General features: G+C 44.1%; 2 protein-coding genes across 2 annotated transcripts in view; both read left to right on the plus strand.

Annotated features, from left to right (window-relative positions):
• Positions 1-10,669, plus strand: part of csf1rb (colony stimulating factor 1 receptor, b) — a 46,430-nt gene extending 35,761 nt beyond the window's left edge. Inside the window, exons 16-22 of the mRNA XM_028594779.1 lie at positions 2-90; positions 896-1,018; positions 1,588-1,699; positions 5,494-5,593; positions 8,302-8,419; positions 8,635-8,719; positions 9,942-10,669. Coding sequence (XP_028450580.1) covers positions 2-90; positions 896-1,018; positions 1,588-1,699; positions 5,494-5,593; positions 8,302-8,419; positions 8,635-8,719; positions 9,942-10,012 — 698 coding nt within the window. The 3' untranslated portion in view covers positions 10,013-10,669. The remainder of the gene's footprint in view (position 1; positions 91-895; positions 1,019-1,587; positions 1,700-5,493; positions 5,594-8,301; positions 8,420-8,634; positions 8,720-9,941) is intronic.
• A 6,047-nt stretch (positions 10,670-16,716) lies between these two features.
• Positions 16,717-21,429, plus strand: part of tmprss15 (transmembrane serine protease 15) — a 34,143-nt gene continuing 29,430 nt past the window's right edge. Inside the window, exons 1-4 of the mRNA XM_028594630.1 lie at positions 16,717-16,828; positions 18,185-18,309; positions 18,565-18,632; positions 18,852-18,994. Coding sequence (XP_028450431.1) covers positions 16,717-16,828; positions 18,185-18,309; positions 18,565-18,632; positions 18,852-18,994 — 448 coding nt within the window. The remainder of the gene's footprint in view (positions 16,829-18,184; positions 18,310-18,564; positions 18,633-18,851; positions 18,995-21,429) is intronic.

Genomic DNA, 21,429 nt, shown 5'->3' on the forward strand with positions numbered 1-21,429 from the left:
GGTGTGCAGACGAACAGCGTCTCGGTGTGTGACCTCATGAGGTTTTCCTACCAAGTGGCACAGGGTCTGGACTTCCTGTCCACCAGGAATGTAAGAACACACACACTCACAAATACACACTTACACACACAGACACACACACACACAAAGACACACACACACAAATACACAAATACACACACACACAAATACACAAATACACACACAAATACACAAATACACACAAATACACACACACACAAAGACACACACAGACACACACAAATACACACACACGGACACACACACACATACATACACACAGAGACACACACAGACAGACACACACACACAGATGCACACACACATATACACAAACACACACACAAACGCACACACATACACACACAAAGATATATATACACACACACACTCACACAGAGATACACACACACACACACAGAGAGACACACACACACACACACGCCTGTCTTTCTAGACTAGTTTGGACCACCACCAACATAACACATTCTCGAGCCCTGAACACTAACTTAAAGGATAACTGCTGTGTTGTCAAAGTGTCTGATGGAACAACAACCTCTGAACCTGGTCCAGTATTAAACCAGAACCGAGCTGTAATGTAACCCTACAGGACTAATGTTCAGCAGCAGTTAGAGTCACTAAAAGTTCTGTTGTTGCTGCTGACAGACTCAGATTATTATTCTAAGTGTCTGACAACATTATGGGATGGATCCCTACAGAGATAGACCTTTTAGTTAAAGAGTAAGATCCTTTTAGTTTAACATCAAACAGCCCAGACTGTTTTAAAACCTACCTAACAGTGTCTGTCTGTCTGCCTGTCTGTCTGTCTGTCTGTCTGTCTGTCTGTCTGTCTGTCTGTCTGTCTCTCTGTCAGTGTATCCACAGAGATGTAGCAGCCAGAAACGTCCTGCTGACTGATCGTTGTGTTGCAAAGATCTGTGACTTCGGTTTGGCCCGAGACATTCGCAATGATGACAGCTACATCGTGCAGGGAAACGTCAGAGAAACTCAACAATTATTTACCTTTCCTATCATTAACCTTTCCAGTCATCTACCTGCTCAATCATTTACCTGTCCAATCATTTACCTGTCCAATCATTTACCTATCCAATCATTTACCTGTCCAATCATTTACCTGTCCAATCATTTACCTGTCCAATCATTTACCTGTCCAATCATTTACCTTTCTAATATTTTACCTGTCCAATCATTTACCTGTCCAATCATTTACCTGTCCAATCATTTACCTTTCTAATATTTTACCTGTCCAATCATTTACCTTTCTAATCATTTACCTTTCTAATTGTCTGTTACCTTTTCACAGGTTATTTAATTTAAACAAACAGATAAATAGATACACAGCCTTTTATTGGAACAAATTTAGAAAATAAATCTTACTAAATCAAACTAATCGTCAGAATATTTGACTTTCAAAATCAGCACTAACCCTCATACTCAGTTTGAGAGTCAAACACTAAGATGGTTAGTCTGATTTATTACGATTTAACAGAATCAGGTAAAACAGGCTTTTATTTTGACAACTTGCTGTGTGTTTTACTGTGACAGGCTCGTCTGCCAGTGAAGTGGATGGCTCCAGAGAGCATCTTCCAGTGTGTTTACACCGTCCAGAGTGACGTCTGGTCCTACGGAGTCCTGCTGTGGGAGACCTTCTCTCTGGGTAACCACGGCAATCCCGACACCCCCTCAGCCAATCATGTTACAGCTCTGATTTTGGCCATTTTCTGTACTCATAAATCCATCGTTGAAACCACTAGAGGGCTCCGCCACTAGAAACATTAATATAGGGTTAGAGTCCGAACTACTACAGCCACTAGAGGGCTCCGCCACTAGAAACATTAATATAGGGTTAGAGTCCGAACTACTACAGCCACTAGAGGGCTCCGCCACTAGAAACATTAATATAGGGTTAGAGTCCGAACTACTACGGCCACTAGAGGGCTCCGCCACTAGAAACATTAATATAGGGTTAGAGTCAGAACTACTACGGCCACTAGAGGGCTCCGCCACTAGAAACATTAATATAGGGTTAGAGTCAGAACTACTACGACCACTAGAGGGCTCCGCCACTAGAAACATTAATATAGGGTTAGAGTCAGAACTACTACGGCCACTAGAGGGCTCCGCCACTAGAAACATTAATATAGGGTTAGAGTCAGAACTACTACGGCCACTAGAGGGCTCCGCCACTAGAAACATTAATATAGGGTTAGAGTCAGAACTACTACGACCACTAGAGGGGCTCCGCCACTAGAAACATTAATATAGGGTTAGAGTCAGAACTACTACGACCACTAGAGGGCTCCGCCACTAGAAACATTAATATAGGGTTAGAGTCAGAACTACTACGGCCACTAGAGGGCTCCGCCACTAGAAACATTAATATAGGGTTAGAGTCAGAACTACTACGACCACTAGAGGGCTCCGCCACTAGAAACATTAATATAGGGTTAGAGTCAGAACTACTACGGCCACTAGAGGGCTCCGCCACTAGAAACATTAATATAGGGTTAGAGTCAGAACTACTACGACCACTAGAGGGCTCCGCCACTAGAAACATTAATATAGGGTTAGAGTCAGAACTACTACGACCACTAGAGGGGCTCCGCCACTAGAAACATTAATATAGGGTTAGAGTCAGAACTACTACGACCACTAGAGGGCTCCGCCACTAGAAACATTAATATAGGGTTAGAGTCAGAACTACTACGGCCACTAGAGGGCTCCGCCACTAGAAACATTAATATAGGGTTAGAGTCAGAACTACTACGACCACTAGAGGGCTCCGCCACTAGAAACATTAATATAGGGTTAGAGTCAGAACTACTACGACCACTAGAGGGCTCCGCCACTAGAAACATTAATATAGGGTTAGAGTCAGAACTACTACGGCCACTAGAGGGCTCCGCCACTAGAAACATTAATATAGGGTTAGAGTCAGAACTACTACGACCACTAGAGGGCTCCGCCACTAGAAACATTAATATAGGGTTAGAGTCAGAACTACTACGGCCACTAGAGGGCTCCGCCACTAGAAACATTAATATAGGGTTAGAGTCAGAACTACTACGACCACTAGAGGGCTCCGCCACTAGAAACATTAATATAGGGTTAGAGTCAGAACTACTACGACCACTAGAAACATTAATATAGGGTTAGGGAACTCCGCCACTAGAAACATTAAAACATTAATATAGGGTTAGAGTCAGAACTACTACGGCCACTAGAGGGCTCCGCCACTAGAAACATTAATATAGGGTTAGAGTCAGAACTACTACAGCCACTAGAGGGCTCCACCACTAGAAACATTAATATAGGGTTAGAGTCAGAACTACTACGACCACTAGAGGGCTCCGCCACTAGAAACATTAATATAGGGTTAGAGTCAGAACTACTACGACCACTAGAGGGCTCCGCCACTAGAAACATTAATATAGGGTTAGAGTCAGAACTACTACGACCACTAGAGGGCTCCGCCACTAGAAACATTAATATAGGGTTAGAGTCAGAACTACTACGACCACTAGAGGGCTCCGCCACTAGAAACATTAATATAGGGTTAGAGTCAGAACTACTACGACCACTAGAGGGGCTCCGCCACTAGAAACATTAATATAGGGTTAGAGTCAGAACTACTACGACCACTAGAGGGCTCCGCCACTAGAAACATTAATATAGGGTTAGAGTCAGAACTACTACGACCACTAGAGGGCTCCGCCACTAGAAACATTAATATAGGGTTAGAGTCAGAACTACTACGACCACTAGAGGGCTCCGCCACTAGAAACATTAATATAGGGTTAGAGTCAGAACTACTACGACCACTAGAGGGCTCCGCCACTAGAAACATTAATATAGGGTTAGAGTCAGAACTACTACGACCACTAGAGGGCTCCGCCACTAGAAACATTAATATAGGGTTAGAGTCAGAACTACTACGACCACTAGAGGGCTCCGCCACTAGAAACATTAATATAGGGTTAGAGTCAGAACTACTACGACCACTAGAGGGCTCCGCCACTAGAAACATTAATATAGGGTTAGAGTCAGAACTACTACGACCACTAGAGGGGCTCCGCCACTAGAAACATTAATATAGGGTTAGAGTCAGAACTACTACGACCACTAGAGGGCTCCGCCACTAGAAACATTAATATAGGGTTAGAGTCAGAACTACTACGGCCACTAGAGGGCTCCGCCACTAGAAACATTAATATAGGGTTAGAGTCAGAACTACTACGGCCACTAGAGGGCTCCGCCACTAGAAACATTAATATAGGGTTAGAGTCAGAACTACTACGGCCACTAGAAAAACATTAATATAGGGTTAGAGTCAGAACTACTACGGCCACTAGAGGGCTCCGCCACTAGAAACATTAATATAGGGTTAGAGTCAGAACTACTACGGCCACTAGAGGGCTCCGCCACTAGAAACATTAATATAGGGTTAGAGTCAGAACTACTACGGCCACTAGAGGGGCTCCGCCACTAGAAACATTAATATAGGGTTAGAGTCAGAACTACTACGGCCACTAGAGGGCTCCGCCACTAGAAACATTAATATAGGGTTAGAGTCAGAACTACTACTACCACTAGAGGGGCTCCGCCACTAGAAACATTAATATAGGGTTAGAGTCAGAACTACTACGACCACTAGAGGGGCTCCGCCACTAGAAACATTAATATAGGGTTAGAGTCAGAACTACTACGACCACTAGAGGGCTCCGCCACTAGAAACATTAATATAGGGTTAGAGTCAGAACTACTACGACCACTAGAGGGCTCCGCCACTAGAAACATTAATATAGGGTTAGAGTCAGAACTACTACGACCACTAGAGGGCTCCGCCACTAGAAACATTAATATAGGGTTAGAGTCAGAACTACTACGACCACTAGAGGGCTCCGCCACTAGAAACATTAATATAGGGTTAGAGTCAGAACTACTACGACCACTAGAGGGCTCCGCCACTAGAAACATTAATATAGGGTTAGAGTCAGAACTACTACGGCCACTAGAGGGCTCCGCCACTAGAAACATTAATATAGGGTTAGAGTCAGAACTACTACGACCACTAGAGGGGCTCCGCCACTAGAAACATTAATATAGGGTTAGAGTCAGAACTACTACGGCCACTAGAGGGCTCCGCCACTAGAAACATTAATATAGGGTTAGAGTCAGAACTACTACGACCACTAGAGGGCTCCGCCACTAGAAACATTAATATAGGGTTAGAGTCAGAACTACTACGACCACTAGAGGGCTCCGCCACTAGAAACATTAATATAGGGTTAGAGTCAGAACTACTACGACCACTAGAGGGCTCCGCCACTAGAAACATTAATATAGGACAGAATGAAGCTGGAACAAACCACTTATGGGGGAGTTTTTCAGGGAGGACAGACTGGAAGTTCTCTGATTGGATCATCTGTAATTGTGTTTACCTGTTAACAGGTAAGAGTCCGTACCCAAACATTGCCGTGGATACCAAGTTCTACAAGATGATCCAAGATGGCCGCCATATGGATCAGCCGGACTTCGCTCCAGCAGAGATGTGAGCAGACAGACATAAGTGTTGATAAAGTTATTTTGACTGTGACTAGATTTCAGGGGGGATCTTTATTACATAATTGAAGGAAAAACAAAACAAAAGGCACATTTTATTGAAATCTCAAAGTTGAAAGTCTAACACCTATCCGACGAACAAATATCTGTATAGTCGGATTTTCAGATCCATTTCTACTCCTTACCAGTTTAACCCTAACCCAGGGGTCGGCTATCTTTTAAATATAAAGGGCCATTTTAAAATGTCCTTCTTAATCGGTGTGCCATCTCAGCATTAAGATCCCGCTCAGGCAGTGTTTTTCATTCTTCTGGCCGCATTCTGTGAATAAGGCCACGAGGCCTCAAGGCCACATGACCGGCTTCTTAGGGCTGTCGCCAGTCACATGACTGGCTTCTTAGGGCTGTCGCCAGTCACATGACCGGCTTCTTAGGGCTGTCGCCAGTCACATGACTGGCTTCTTAGGGCTGTCGCCAGTCACATGACCGGCTTCTTAGGGCTGTCGCCAGTCACATGACTGGCTTCTTAGGGCTACAGCCGGTCACATGACCGGCTTCTTAGGGCTGTCGCCAGTCACATGACTGGCTTCTTAAGGCTACAGCCGGTCACATGACCGGCTTCTTAGGGCTACAGCCGGTCACATGACCGGCTTCTTAGGGCTACAGCCGGTCACATGACTGGCTTCTTAGGGCTACAGCCGGTCACATGACTGGCTTCTTAGGGCTACAGCCGGTCACATGACCGGCTTCTTATACAGCCGTCACATGACCGGTCACATACCGGCTTCTGACCGGCTTAACTACAGCCGGTCACATGACTGGCTTCTTAGGGCCGGTCACATGCCAGTCACATGACCGGACTTCTTAGGGCTGTCGCCAGTCACATGACCGGCTTCTTAGGGTCACATGACCGCTTTAGTCGGTCACATGACTGGCTTCTTAGGGCTACAGCCGGTCACATGACTGGCTTCTTAGGGCTACAGCCGGTCACATGACCGGCTTCTTAGGACTACAGCCGGTCACATGACTGGCTTCTTAGGTCACATGACCGGCTTCTTAGGGCTACAACCGGTCACATGACTGGCTTCTTAGGGCTACAGCCGGTCACATGACCGGCTTCTTAGGGCTACAGCCGGTCACATGACCGGCTTTTCTGAAAAGTTGAGTCTGTCTCAATTACCAGTGTTGTGCCTGAACGCGTTCATTGAAAAATAAAGTTATTTTGTCCTCTCAGTGTTAATAAAGTTATTTTGTCTTCTGAGTGTTAATAAAGTTATTTCGTCCTCTCAGTGTTAATAATGTCAATAGGCTCATTCGAGATGAGCCAGATCTGCGCAGAATCGATCACCGGCGATCGGCGCCCAATGCTTGCCTGATAGATTAGATTGTCCGACTTGATCCCGACTTGCTCTGACGTCATGAACACGTGGGCAACGATGATCTCACGAGACCAAGGCGGCGCACTTCTGAGACGCAGGTAGCGTAGTTGCTTGCAACTGCAAGAGCCAGGCGGACGCAGGCGGACCCAGTGCATGCTGGGAAACGCTGGCCTCTCAGCTGATCGAACAGCTGATTGGTTCAGAATCGACTCAACATGATGACGTTTTATATAATTTTTTTATTGATTTTGAATCGGAGGGATTTTAACTGCAATTTGTCTGATTTAAAAGCTTATTCTGTACAGAACAAATGTTGTGAGACTGAATCTGTTCATATTACAGATCATCTACAGTCTGTTGTTAATTAAAATCAGCAACAGATCACATGTAGAGAACTTTGAGAGCTACTCTGTCATAATAAAATCAACTGGAGACTGTGTAGGAGCTGATATATGGGTCTGATAACATTTTATTAAATCAGAATCAAACCACAGTGTTTGTGTCACTTCCTGTTCAGCCTGACCCTGCGTTCATGGACATCGGAAAAACGTTTTTCCGAATGAAAACGTCACCATTCACATAACTTCCTGTGGGAATCAGAGGTGGGAAACTCGGGCTGGATTTTGATACCCGAGTTTCCCAGCTGGTGACGCTTTGTTGACAACTGACGTTTGATGGAGGCAACTTCGGTTCACTGAACATATTTTAATGACAATAAACTGTTTATTGTGGACAAATGCCTCTTCCAAGAAACATACACAGACATAATATGTTTCAAATTATTCATAAATAGGCCCACGTATAAAAAAAACACATTATCCGTGTCCTTTCCCGTTGGTTGTCCTGCAGATAACACAAACAAACACCTGTCCATGTGCTGTTTGGATGCTCGCATAGGAAAACAGCAGCAGATCTTCTGTTATTGTGGCCTCCATGTTTTCACCACCTGATGCCCCAAGCTACGACCAACCAATGGTGGCAGTCATGCAAAAAGTTGTTATGCAAAACGCCAATATAACAGAAGAAGAAGAGCACGCATCCCGACCAGGTGAACGCTACCAGTCGGAAAAACAACGTAACCACGGGGGAGGTGGCCGTTATTCCCAGGTGGCATGAAGGCAGGGTCAATGCTGCTGGAATCAGCTGAAAACTGGCCGACTTGAGACCGGACTTTTGTCACCGCCCCCCCGCTGCTGCCGCCTGCTCTCGTCTACTTTACAGGCGAGGAGCAGTTCATCTCCAACGAGCCTATTTTTTCCTCTCAGTGTTAATAAAGTTATTTTGTCCTCTCAGTGTTGATAAAGTTATTTTGTCCTCTCAGGTATAAGTTGATGAAGCTCTGCTGGAGTCTGGAGCCCACCGACAGACCGACCTTTAAGATGATTGGTCAGCTCATCAGCAGGCTCCTCCCCTCCTCATCGCCACATCACAGCCCCCAGGTGAGATGCTCGAAGTGCCATCTTTATTTTCTTGTTTTGGTGCTTTTGTGGCGTTTTTTTCTTCCCGCTGTTTTCGTATTTGTCTGGTAGAATTAACCAGGGGGACATTTCTGTGTCACAAACAGTAGCAACAAAGAAGATGGCGACAGCTAAAATGCTACATTCATCATTCTAACCGTCTATGACCTGACCTGTCTCTCTTCTTCTCTCCACAGTCACCATACAAGAACGTGGCTGAGTTCAGAGAAGAAGAAGAGGAGGAGGAGGTCAGAGACGCTCTGAAGAGAGGAGAAGAAGAAGGTCATTAGAGTTTTTTTCGATTGCTAAACGACAGTGGGCACAACTGGAGTCACATGTGAGAAACTCTGACTCCAGTCTGCAAAGCAGCAGTTCATGTGGACCAGACTCTAGTTGGTTTCTCATCGCTTGAACACAGTTTTCTAAACTCTACACACTTATCCCAGGACTTTAACCTCAACCTGCACAACACTGTAGATGTACAGCACTTTGTTCAGATGCTAACACACTGCTGTCAACACTGTTAACCACACATTCAACACAGAATAGATCTCAGTCTGGTGCCTATCAAACACTGCTGATTGAAAGCCTCAGCAGGTGTCTAGTTTTAGACTAGTTAGTGAACATTTATGGTATTTATACAGAGAAAGCTCAGAAAGAGGTTTTTTGTATACAAACACCAAATAAGAATGAAACAATTCTACACTGTACTGTTTGAGAGAAACAGGTAAAAGATCAAAGATACCAACATGTCCAGGTAAGATGTCTGAGGTTATGTACACAGCTATACACTATATCTTTACAATAGTAAAACTGTGTTCTTACTGTTTTTCAGAAAGTAGTGGAGGTGAAAGCAATAGAAACACCACATTCATTAGTATTTAGAGATGATGAAGACATCCAATGTGATGAAGAAAACTTGCCACATGATGCTGGAGAGAGGCAGGATTAGTCACACTATTCTTTGGTACTGTTACGTATGTACCTTTAGTGTTTTTTACCCAGTAATTCCATAAATTACTAGAGACAAAATACTTTATTGAAGAAAACTGCTGATGTTCATTCCTTCTTTTTTACCTTATGTAAAAATTGGTATATTATACAATCTATATTTTTTCCTTAAAGAAACTGTTGAGTAGTGTAAAGTCACTCAAACTGTTCAAACTGTAAAGATGAAAAAGTTAATAATTTGTGTATTGGTGTTTGATGCTAGTGTTTTTACCCTCAGTGTGTTCTGAGTGACAGTGTGTGTTATCTCAGTGTGTGTGTGTGTGTGTGTGTGTGTTATCTCAGTGAGGACTGTGCATAGTGTTTGGTTGCACTGAGCCTGTTTTGAGTTAAGTGTTAAGAGTTGTGTTGCTGTGAATGAGCTGTGAGCTGATGTCCAGTTGTGCCCACTGTCGTTTAGCAATCGGAAAAATAGTAGAATAGTAGAATCTAATGTGGGTTTAGGAGGTTGTTGCTAGGAGACAGTTCTGACTCCGCCTCCTTCTGATCCTCTCAGATCGCCATGACGACGGCGACAACAAAGAGGAGGAGGAGCCGATGATGAAGAACATCTACCAGCTGTCCTGATCGTCTCATCCAATCAGAACCTGTCCCTCTGACTCCTGCTGTCTCCAATAAAGATGTTCAAAATGAAACTTTATTCACACATTTAGAGTAAACAGTTACAGCATTAAATCACACACCAGGACGGTTAATTCCTCGATATATTTTTACAGAAAAGTCTGAATAGTTCAAGAGAAAAGCTATATATATATATATATGTATGTAGCTTTATATCTGAATCACTCTATCGGATCGGAGCTGATATTGGCATTTTTGAAAAACTGTTCTTGATCATTCACCCTCCAGTCTTGGCAGATAAAACCCTAACAACATTGGCGAGGTTTGGCCAGTGTTTCCCAGCCCGGTGGTCCACTGGGCCTGAGCCACTGGGAATTACTGTATATTTGAAGTATTTTAAAGTTTTTGAAACTACAGTTACAGCGGCTCGGTTGGAAACGTAGACATGGTCATATTTTATAATCTCCAGTTAGCTTTTAGCACTGAATTAATGTATGGCTCTATGAAACTTATCTTTAGATTTTTTAAATATTAACTTTACGATTCAGTCGGACTCTTCATTAACTCTCGTGTTGTCTCCCCATCGACCTGCAACTTTTAGTTTTTCTGAGTCAAAATGTAAAACAATTCCAATGTTTTGGACCTCTTTTTTGACACTTTTGTCACTTTTTTCAAAGTTTCTGTCAATATTTTTCTGCGCTTTTTTTTTATACATATTTTCTTAAGTTTATCCCATGTTTTTGTCACTTTTTCCAAGTTTTTTGACACTTTTTCCGATGTTTTCACTTTTTTGTGCTTTTTTACATTTGTTTCCTATGTTTTTCAATGTTTTTTTTTGAATATTTCTTTACATGCTAAAAAATTTAATAAAACAACCAAATTCAATGAAAGCAGTGGATTGATAATTTATTTTACTTGTGAAGAGCGTTGTATGTAACCATCCACGTTATTTTGTTTTAAAATTTGGATGAAAGAAACCCAAATTTCTGATATAGAAACTTTTTGAAAATGGGTCAGATTAGACCCGAGGACACCAGGAGGATTAATGCTGCCATCAGGCTGTGTCTGGCCCAGCTGGACCCTCGGCAAAAAGCACTTTCCACCGGGCTAAACTAGTTTTCTGGGGAAACCCTGATTGATGAAAGCATAATACGTAGCTGGTAACATACAGTGTTCAGTTCAGAGTTCAGAGTTCTTTGTTGGCCATCGAGGGTAAATGTGTTTTCCATGGTAACAGCTTCAATTGCATAAGGAACAAAATAAAATGTGTACCGGTTTGTTGTTACTCTAGGGAGCCTGAGTCGCCGCCCAGAGGGAGGAGAGTTGGGGGTCAGAGATTGACAAGACTGACCGTACCTTCTGCTAAACTGGTCTGCCAAAGATCTTTGTTAGAGAGAGCTGCTGTGTGCCCATTATCTTGCTGGCTTCTGTCACAATTTTGGACAGATGTATTTTGTTTTGTACTGTAAAGTTCACATAGCATGAAATCTAATAAAGTGTTTGAATGGACTCAATATAAGATCCGCAGAATAAATCCATCAGATTCTTGTCCACATAAAGAGATTTTGGATCTATTGAGGTCATGGGTCAAGTTTTCATCAACTGTTCCCAAGTACCTTAAGGACTCCACCATCTCCACCACTGGGTGATTGTGGTAGGGAGAGGTTACCAAAATCTTTGACCGTGTCCTTAGTTTTTCCAACATTGAACTTGAGGAAATGGCTGTCACACCACTCCAGGAAATCAGTCACCACCGGCCCATGATCGACCTCTCCATCCTGGAGCAGACTGGCTATAAATGCGTTGTCTGCAAATTTCAAGAGATGCCCGTTTGTGTGGTGACTCCTACAGTCGCTCTTATACAAAATATACAATAACGGGGACAAGACACACCCTTGGTGAGCCTGTGGATGACAGCTTCTTTTAAGATAAAGTCTGACTAGTCCACACAGCATTCCTGGATGGGAGAAGAACGTGCTCTGGTTTATTGGCATTTCTTTAAACCAATCACAATCATCGTGGGCGGGGCTAAGATCCGGACGGAGCCACGGTGCCTCTGCTAAATAGATTAGGAACTTAGTGGACTTGGTGGAACATGTGTACGTTCAAAAGTAGTTTTAGTCGTGCAACTTGTACAATGAAAAAGTTGTTTTTTAAACATCTCTTAGCACTCCTACGGGAAGAGCATAACGTGGGTCTTTCCTTAAAAACAACTATGCACGTTTTAAAGTGGCAGAACACTAAAACAAAGTAAACAAATATACACTTCTGTTCTGGTAAATGGCAACTGGAAGCATTAATGACATAATAATAACCATGTTACACTGGCGCCGTTAAATGCCAAAGCAGGAATGAGAGGGGGAAAACACCAGAGCAGGGGGAATGAGAGGAGGAAACAAGAGACAAACACAAGAGCAGGGGGAATGAGAGGAGGAAACAAGAGACAAACACCAGAGCAGGGGGAATGAGAGGGGGAAACAAGAGACAAATACCAGAGCAGGGGGAATGAGAGGAGGAAACAAGAGACAAACACCAGAGCAGGGGGATGAGAGGAGGAAACAAGAGACAAACACCAGAGCAGGGGGAATGAGAGGGGGAAACAAGAGACAAATACCAGAGCAGGGGGAATGAGAGGAGGAAACAAGAGACAAATACCAGAGCAGGGGGAATGAGAGGGGGAAACACCAGAGCAGGGGGAATGAGAGGGGGAAACAACAGAGCAGGGGGAATGAGAGGGGGAACACCAGAGCAGAGGGAATGAGAGGGGGAAACACCAGAGCAGGGGGAATGAGAGGGGGAACACCAGAGCAGGGGGGAATGAGAGGGGAAACACCAGAGCAGGGGGAATGAGAGGGGAAACACCAGAGCAGGGGGAATGAGAGGAGGAAACAAGAGACAAACACCAGAGCAGGGGGAATGAGAGGAGGAAACAAGAGACAAACACCAGAGCAGGGGGAATGAGAGGGGAAACAAGAGACAAACACCAGAGCAGGGGGAATGAGAGGAGGAAACACCAGAGCAGGAGGAATGAGAGGAGGAAACACCAGAGCAGGGGGGAATGAGAGGGGAAACACCAGAGCAGGGGGGAATGAGAGGAGGAAACACCAGAGCAGGAGGAATGAGAGGAGGAAACACCAGAGCAGGGGGAATGAGAGGAGGAAACACCAGAGCAGGGGGAATGAGAGGGGGAAACACCAGAGCAGGGGGAATGAGAGGAGGAAACAAGAGACAAACACCAGAGCAGGGGGAATGAGAGGAGGAAACAAGAGACAAACACCAGAGCAGGGGGGAATGAGAGGGGGAAACAAGAGACAAACACCAGAGCAGGGGGAATGAGAGGAGGAAACACCAGAGCAGGAGGAATGAGAGGAGGAAACACCAGAGCAGGGGGAATGAGAGGAGGAAACACCAGAGCAGGGGGAATGAGAGGGGGAAACACCAGAGCAGGGGGAATGAGAGGAGGAAACACCAGAGCAGGAGGAATGAGAGGAGGAAACACCAGAGCAGGGGGAATGAGAGGAGGAAACACCAGAGCAGGGGGGAATGAGAGGAGGAAACACCAGAGCAGGGGGAATGAGAGGAGGAAACACCAGAGCAGGGGGAATGAGAGGAGGAAACACCAGAGCAGGAGGAATGAGAGGGGGAAACAAATGAAGGAAAAGTGCTGCCAAGCGGCAGGTGAGTGTAGGGGCGGGGCTTCATTCAACAGATTACCTGACAGGTCTACAGGTGAGTGTAGGGGGCGGAGCTTACCTGACAAGTCTACAGGTGAGTGTAGGGGGCGGAGCTTACCTGACAGGTCTACAGGTGAGTGTAGGGGGCGGAGCTTACCTGACAGGTCTACAGGTGAGTGCAGGTTAGCTGACAGGTTTACTGCTGCTGGACTTCACTCTCTGATTAACAAGAAACACAGCAGCCAGTTCTTCTCCAGGTGAGCCCCACACCTGTTCAATGTTCGATCCATACGTAACTGAATTACTGAGATTTCAACTCCAGCTCAAGGTAAACTTGATTATCTGTTGGGATAATTATTTATCAAAGAATGGACAGAAATCACTGAAGTTTCTCTCAAAGTTCGTTTTGACTTAGTCAATGTTACAGCAGCCAGTGAGTCCAGAGATAATGACTGGTGTCTTCTTATAACAATCAGGGAGTGGTCATGTACCTCAGTGTATTAAAATCATTGCTGAGCCTAACTCTACATGCACAACTCATGTCTTTCTCTTATCTCTGTGTGTGTGTGTGTGTGTGTCTCTCTGTGTGTCTGTGTGTCTATGTGTGTGTGTGTGTCTGTGTCTGTGTGTGTGTGTGTGTGTGTGTGTGTGTGTGTGTGTGTGTGTGTGTGTGTGTGTGTGTGTGTGTGTGTGTGTGTGTGTGTGTGTGTGTGTGTGTGTGTGTGTTTGTGTCTGTGTGTGTGTGTGTGTGTGTGTGTGTGTGTGTGTGTGTGTGTGTGTGTGTGTGTGTGTGTGTGTGTGTGTGTGTGTGTGTGTTTGTATTCTCTTGGAAGCCCCTCCCTCTGCTGTCTACAGGGAAAGAGAAGAAATCATTACTGATATTGACCACAGAGACATATTGTTTATAAGATTCTAAATCATTGTATTGAACTCAATTCTTCCTCTTGTTTTTCGGTAAGGACATAATAATCAATATATCAGCTCCTCTTTGTTCTCCTTGTAGATGACCTTTTGGGCATGCGTTGTCCCGTTCAATGATTTACAACAAGCCTTTAATTCCCCAGCGCTACCCAATCCCCAGTCTGGAGCTGTCAACAACCTTCCCAAATCTCTCCACGTTTAACTTCTTTTCTTTTTTTATTGCGGCAGTTAAATTTAGTACATCATCAGGGTGTAAGACAGACCGTCAGTCAGGAAATGCATTTTGTCTTTAATATGTTTTCATATATTAATAGCAAGTTGATTTAAAGGCTTTTATTTTGTAATGTCATAGTGAGTCAGCAGTTCTCTGACTCTAAAACACGCTAGTAATGATTATCTGTATTTATCACGTATTTATGAGTCATTAGTCATTTTAATCCTGATAAAAGCTGATCACAGTTCAGCAATTTTTCTCTCTGACTCTGAAACATGTCTAAGGATTATCAGCTGATGGATTGATGATAGTCATTAATCATTTTCATCCTGATAAAAGCTGAGCCCAGATCAGACCCAGAGTCAGTTTGTGCAGAAACCCACGGAGCAGACAGGTGAGTCAGGTGTTCCTGTCAACCGTGTACTTACTTTTTTGTCATGTTTGCCGATGTTTTTTAATGGTTTTGTTGTTTTTCCAACATTTTTCTCACTTTTTTCAATGTTCTTTAAAAAAAAAAATTCTAATACTATGAATTAAGCACCAAATACAAATTCAATGAAAGTAGTGAACTTGTGAAGAGTAACGGTTGAATGGAAGCATCCACGTTATAGGGTTAAACCATTCAGATGTTTTCAGATGAATCTGTTGTTGAATGAAGGGATTTAGTTGACAATAGATTAGAGATACAAGTATGGGAAAGGCAGTAGTAGTAGAAGTAGTAGTAATAGTATATAGCTGTTAAACATAGTAATATACAGTATGTATTTTTAACATACTGGTATCAGATCAGTACTCGGTATCTGCATCCGAACATCCCTCGTCCACCGTGAGGCAACTTTTTGTTTTTTCTGGGTCAAAATTTAAAATGAAAACTTTTTTTCAAAAAATTTGGTTGTTCTTTTTCAACACTTTTGTCGCTTTACCTGGTGTGTTTGCCAGTTTTTCCGATGTTTCTGAAGCGGTTTTTTCAACTTTCTTTTTATAATTAATTTTTTCAAATGCAATAAAATTTAATAAAACACCCACATTCAATGAAAGTAGTGATCTGATCTGATTATGTATTTAACTTGTGAAGAGTGTCATATGGAACCATCCACATTATTTGTTTTGACAATTTTGTTGAACGAAATCCAAATTTCTAGATAGATGTATTGTAGATGTAGATGTATTGATTAGTAGATATAGTGATTGGTAGTTGTAGTGATTGGTAGATGTATTGGTTGGTAGTTGTATTGATTGGTAGATGTATTGATTGGTAGTTGTATTGATTGGTAGATGTATTGATTGGTAGTTGTATTGATTGGTAGATGTATTGTAGATGTAGTTGTATTGATTGGTAGTTGTATTGATTGGTAGATGTATTGTAGATGTAGTTGTATTGATTGGTAGTTGTATTGATTGGTAGATGTATTGATTGGTAGTTGTATTGATTGGTAGATGTATTGTAGATGTAGTTGTATTGATTGGTAGTTGTATTGATTGGTAGATGTATTGTAGATGTAGTTGTATTGATTGGTAGTTGTATTGATTGGTAGATGTATTGATTGGTAGTTGTATTGATTGGTAGATGTGTTGTAGATGTAGTTGTATTGATTGGTAGATGTATTTATTAATAGATGTATTGTAGATGTAGATGTATTGATTGGTAGATGTATTGATTGGTAGATGTGTTGTAGATGTAGTTGTATTGATTGGTAGTTGTATTGATTGGTAGATGTGTTGTAGATGTAGTTGTATTGATTGGTAGTTGTATTGATTGGTAGATGTATTTATTGATAGATGTATTGTAGATGTAGATCTATTGATTGGTAGATGTATTGATTGGTAGGTGTATTGATTGGTAGATATATTGATTGGTAAATGTATTGTAGATGTGTTGATTGTGTGTTTGTTCTGTCAGAATGAAGCTCCGTCTCTCGTCTCTGGAGCTTCTCCTGGCCGTCGTGTCGACTCTTCTCCTCGCCTGCTGTATCGGACTCAGCGTAGTTTCATGGCTCAGCCTGAAGCCTGAAGGTAATCAGATTACTGATGTACTCATCACACATGAACACCTGTTTCCTGGGTGAAAGTCTTGTGTTTTCTCCTTAAAGGTCCCATGACATGGGGCTCTTTGGATGGTTTTATATAGACCTTAGTGGTCCCCTAATACTGTATCTGAAGTATCTTTTATATAGACCTTAGTGGTCCCCTAATACTGTATCTGAAGTCTCTTTTATATAGACCTTAGTGGTCCCCTAATACTGTATCTGAAGTCTCTTTTATATAGACCTTAGTGGTCCCCTAATACTGTATCTGAAGTCTCTTTTATATAGACCTTAGTGGTCCCCTAATACTGTATCTGAAGTCTCTTTTATAGACACCTTAGTGGTCCCCTAATACTGTATCTGAAGTCTCTTTTATAGAGACCTTAGTGGTCCCCTAATACTGTATCTGAAGTCTCTTTTATATAGACCTTAGTGGTCCCCTAATACTGTATCTGAAGTCTCTTTTATATAGACCTTAGTGGTCCCCTAATACTGTATCTGAAGTCTCTTTTATATAGACCTTAGTGGTCCCCTAATACTGTATCTGAAGTCTCTTTTATATAGACCTTAGTGGTCCCCTAATACTGTATCTGAAGTCTCTTTCCCGAAATTCAGCCTTGGTGCAGAATTACAGCCACTAGAGCCAGTCCCACAATGAGCTTTCCTTAGGATGTAACATTTATGTGTCTGTAGCTATTGAGGAGGAGAGAAGTGTGGGGGGGTGTGGCCTTGACCATCTGCCACTTTGCTCATTTGAAAGCCATGATGTCTCTCTCTCATGGGTGGGCCAAATTCTCTGGGCGGGCAAAGCAGAGAAAGGGGAGGTAACCTTGCTTATGACCTCATAAGGAGAAGATTCCTGATTGGTCCATCTGAGCTTTCATTTTCTCAAAGGCAGAGCAGGATACCCAGGGCTCGGTTTACACCTATCACCATTTCTAGCCACTGGGGGACCATAGGCAGGCTGGGGGAACTCATATTAATGTTAAAAAACCTCATAAAATGAAATCTTCATCCCATTGGACCTTTAACTTTTTCAGGACATGAACACCAGTTTCCTCGGCTTTCAGCCACTGAACATCTGCCCAGATATATTAGAAATATAATCTCTATTGACTCAACTGAAGACCAATCGGGCGGCCATTTAGTTAATGTGGTTCCTTTTAAGCATTTAAGCTTTGTGCCTTTTTATTTCTGTGTTCTTTTATTCTGGTGAACTTTTCATCTTCTGTATCTTGTCTTTTCTCTATTGTGTTTATAGTTCTGTATCTTATTTTATGTATTTTTTTTAATATGTGTCACGAAAAACCTCCCAAATGTTGAGTTTTGGTGTTTGTGTGCCGAGGTGCCGTTAAGCCAGGCATGTTGAGCGGCCGCATGGTGATCACACATGGAGCAGTTTACTCCGACGAGCTGAAAAACTCCAGCAGTCTGCAGTTTAAATCTCTTGCCTTCAATGTCCAAAACCTGGTAAGACTCCAAGCTTTTATTGTGAAATATTTGTTAGCTTTAACATCTGATGTGAGCTTTTCTTGTGAAATAACAGTTAGCTTTAACATCCGATGTGAGCTTTTATTGTGAAATATTGTTAGCTTTAACATCCTTTAGTGGGGTGCAAATGTTACACCAAAACAAGTTTCTTCCGCCACAGCGCTGTGGAGGAAGGTCTGGACATGCGAGACTAATCTACAGGTGTCATGTTTCTCTGATCTGATTGGTCGACAGGTGTCGGAGGCGTTCGGTCTCAGCGAGCTCCGACTGGACTTCCAGTCCTGCCGGATTTTACACTTCAGGTAAATATCATCACACATCACATGGTCACTGATCAACGATCTGCACAGCCAATCAGAATCTGAGGATGAGTTTACAGTGCTCAGGGTAAAGATGTGTTACCTTTCTGAGTTTATCTTAATTTGCTTCTGCCTGATTGGTTGATCAGTAAAAGATGAAACACGTTAATTACCTGGAATATGATCTGGTGTTTGAATGTTTGTTGATGTGTGTGTCTGCAGTCAGGGCAGCGTGGTCGTGACCTTTGACATCTGGTTCAGTCAGCTGATCGAGGTACAGGAGGTAGAGCATCAGCTATGGGCGGGGCTTCAGGTGGCCGGGAACACGGGACTGGTGATCGACAGAAACAGCATCCACATCACAGGTATATAATACGTATATATATATATATGTATGTATGTAGATACACAGAGATAGAAACAGAAACAACGTCTACATCACCTTCGGTAGTCCTTACCTAGCTGCTAGCGTGGCACACCCTCATAGTCTGCTTCTGACTGGCTAGTAGTCCTTACCTAGCTGCTAGCGTGGCACACCCTAATACTCTGCTTCTGACTGGCTAGTAGTCCTTACCTAGGTTCTGTCAGGGCACGCCCTCATACTCTGCTCCTGACTGGCTAGTAGTCCTTACCTAGGTACTGTCGGGGCACACCCTCATACTCTGCTTCTGACTGGCTAGTAGTCCTTACCTAGGTACTGTCAGGGCACACCCTCATACTCTGCTTCTGACTGGCTAGTAGTCCTTACCTAGGTACTGTCAGGGCACACCCTCATACTCTGCTTCTGACTGGCTAGTAGTCCTTACCTAGCTGCTAGCGTGGCACACCCTAATACTCTGCTTCTGACTGGCTAGTAGTCCTTACCTAGGTACTGTCAGGGCACGCCCTCATACTCTGCTTCTGACTGGCTAGTAGTCCTTACCTAGGTACTGTCGGGGCACACCCTCATACTCTGCTTCTGACTGGCTAGTAGTCCTTACCTAGCTACTGTCAGGGCCCTCATACTCTGCTTCTGACTGGCTAGTAGTCCTTACCTAGGTACTGTCAGGGCACACCCTCATACTCTGCTTCTGACTGGCTAGTAGTCCTTACCTAGCTGCTAGCGTGGCACACCCTCATACTCTGCTTCTGAATGGCTAGTAGTCCTTACCTAGGTACTGTCAGGGCACACCCTCATACTCTGCTTCTGACTGGCTAGTAGTCCTTACCTAGGTACTGTCAGGGCCTCCTACTCTGCTTCTGACTGGCTAGTAGTCCTTACCTAGGTACTGTCAGGGCACGCCCTCATACTCTGCTTCTGACTGGCTAGTAGTCCTTACCTAGGTTCTGTCAGGGCACGCCCTCATACTCTGCTTCTGACTGGCTAGTAGTCCTTACCTAGGTACTGTCAGGGCACGCCCTCATACTCTGCTTCTGACTGGCTAGTAGTCCTTACCCAGGTACTGTCAGGGCACGCCCTCATACTCTGCTTCTGACTGGCTAGTAGTCCTTACCTAGGTACTGTCAGGACACAGCCTCATACTCTGCTTCTGACTGGCTAGTAGTCCTTACCTAGCTGCTAGCGTGGCACACCCTAATACTCTGCTTCTGACTGGCTAGTAGTCCTTACCTAGGTTCTGTCAGGGCACGCCCTCATACTCTGCTCCTGACTGGCTAGTAGTCCTTACCTAGGTACTGTCGGGGCACACCCTCATACTCTGCTTCTGACTGGCTAGTAGTCCTTACCTAGGTACTGTCAGGGCACACCCTCATACTCTGCTTCTGACTGGCTAGTAGTCCTTACCTAGGTACTGTCAGGGCACACCCTCATACTCTGCTTCTGACTGGCTAGTAGTCCTTACCTAGCTGCTAGCGTGGCACACCCTAATACTCTGCTTCTGACTGGCTAGTAGTCCTTACCTAGGTTCTGTCAGGGCACGCCCTCATACTCTGCTCCTGACTGGCTAGTAGTCCTTACCTAGGTACTGTCGGGGCACACCCTCATACTCTGCTTCTGACTGGCTAGTAGTCCTTACCTAGGTACTGTCAGGGCACACCCTCATACTCTGCTTCTGACTGGCTAGTAGTCCTTACCTAGGTACTGTCAGGGCACACCCTCATACTCTGCTTCTGACTGGCTAGTAGTCCTTACCTAGCTGCTAGCGTGGCACACCCTCATACTCTGCTTCTGAATGGCTAGTAGTCCTTACCTAGGTACTGTCAGGGCACACCCTCATACTCTGCATCTGACTGGCTAGTAGTCCTTACCTAGGTACTGTCAGGGCCCTCATACTCTGCTTCTGACTGGCTAGTAGTCCTTACCTAGGTACTGTCAGGGCACACCCTCATACTCTGCTTCTGACTGGCTAGTAGTCCTTACCTAGGTACTGTCAGGGCCTCCTACTCTGCTTCTGACTGGCTAGTAGTCCTTACCTAGGTTCTGTCAGGGCACGCCCTCATACTCTGCTTCTGACTGGCTAGTAGTCCTTACCCAGGTACTGTCAGGGCACGCCCTCATACTCTGCTTCTGACTGGCTAGTAGTCCTTACCTAGGTACTGTCAGGACACAGCCTCATACTCTGCTTCTGACTGGCTAGTAGTCCTTACCTAGATACTGTCAGGACACGGCCTCATACTCTGCTTCTGACTGGCTAGTAGTCCTTACCTAGGTACTGTCAGGACACAGCCTCATACTTTGCTTCTGACTGGCTAGTAGTCCTTACCTAGGTACTGTCAGGGCACGCCCTCATACTCTGCTTCTGACTGGCTAGTAGTCCTTACCTAGGTTCTGTCAGGGCACGCCCTCATACTCTGCTTCTGA

The sequence above is a fragment of the Perca flavescens genome, chromosome 13 (genome assembly GCF_004354835.1).
Source record: "Perca flavescens isolate YP-PL-M2 chromosome 13, PFLA_1.0, whole genome shotgun sequence".
In the NCBI taxonomy this organism is placed as follows: Eukaryota; Metazoa; Chordata; class Actinopteri; order Perciformes; family Percidae; genus Perca; species Perca flavescens.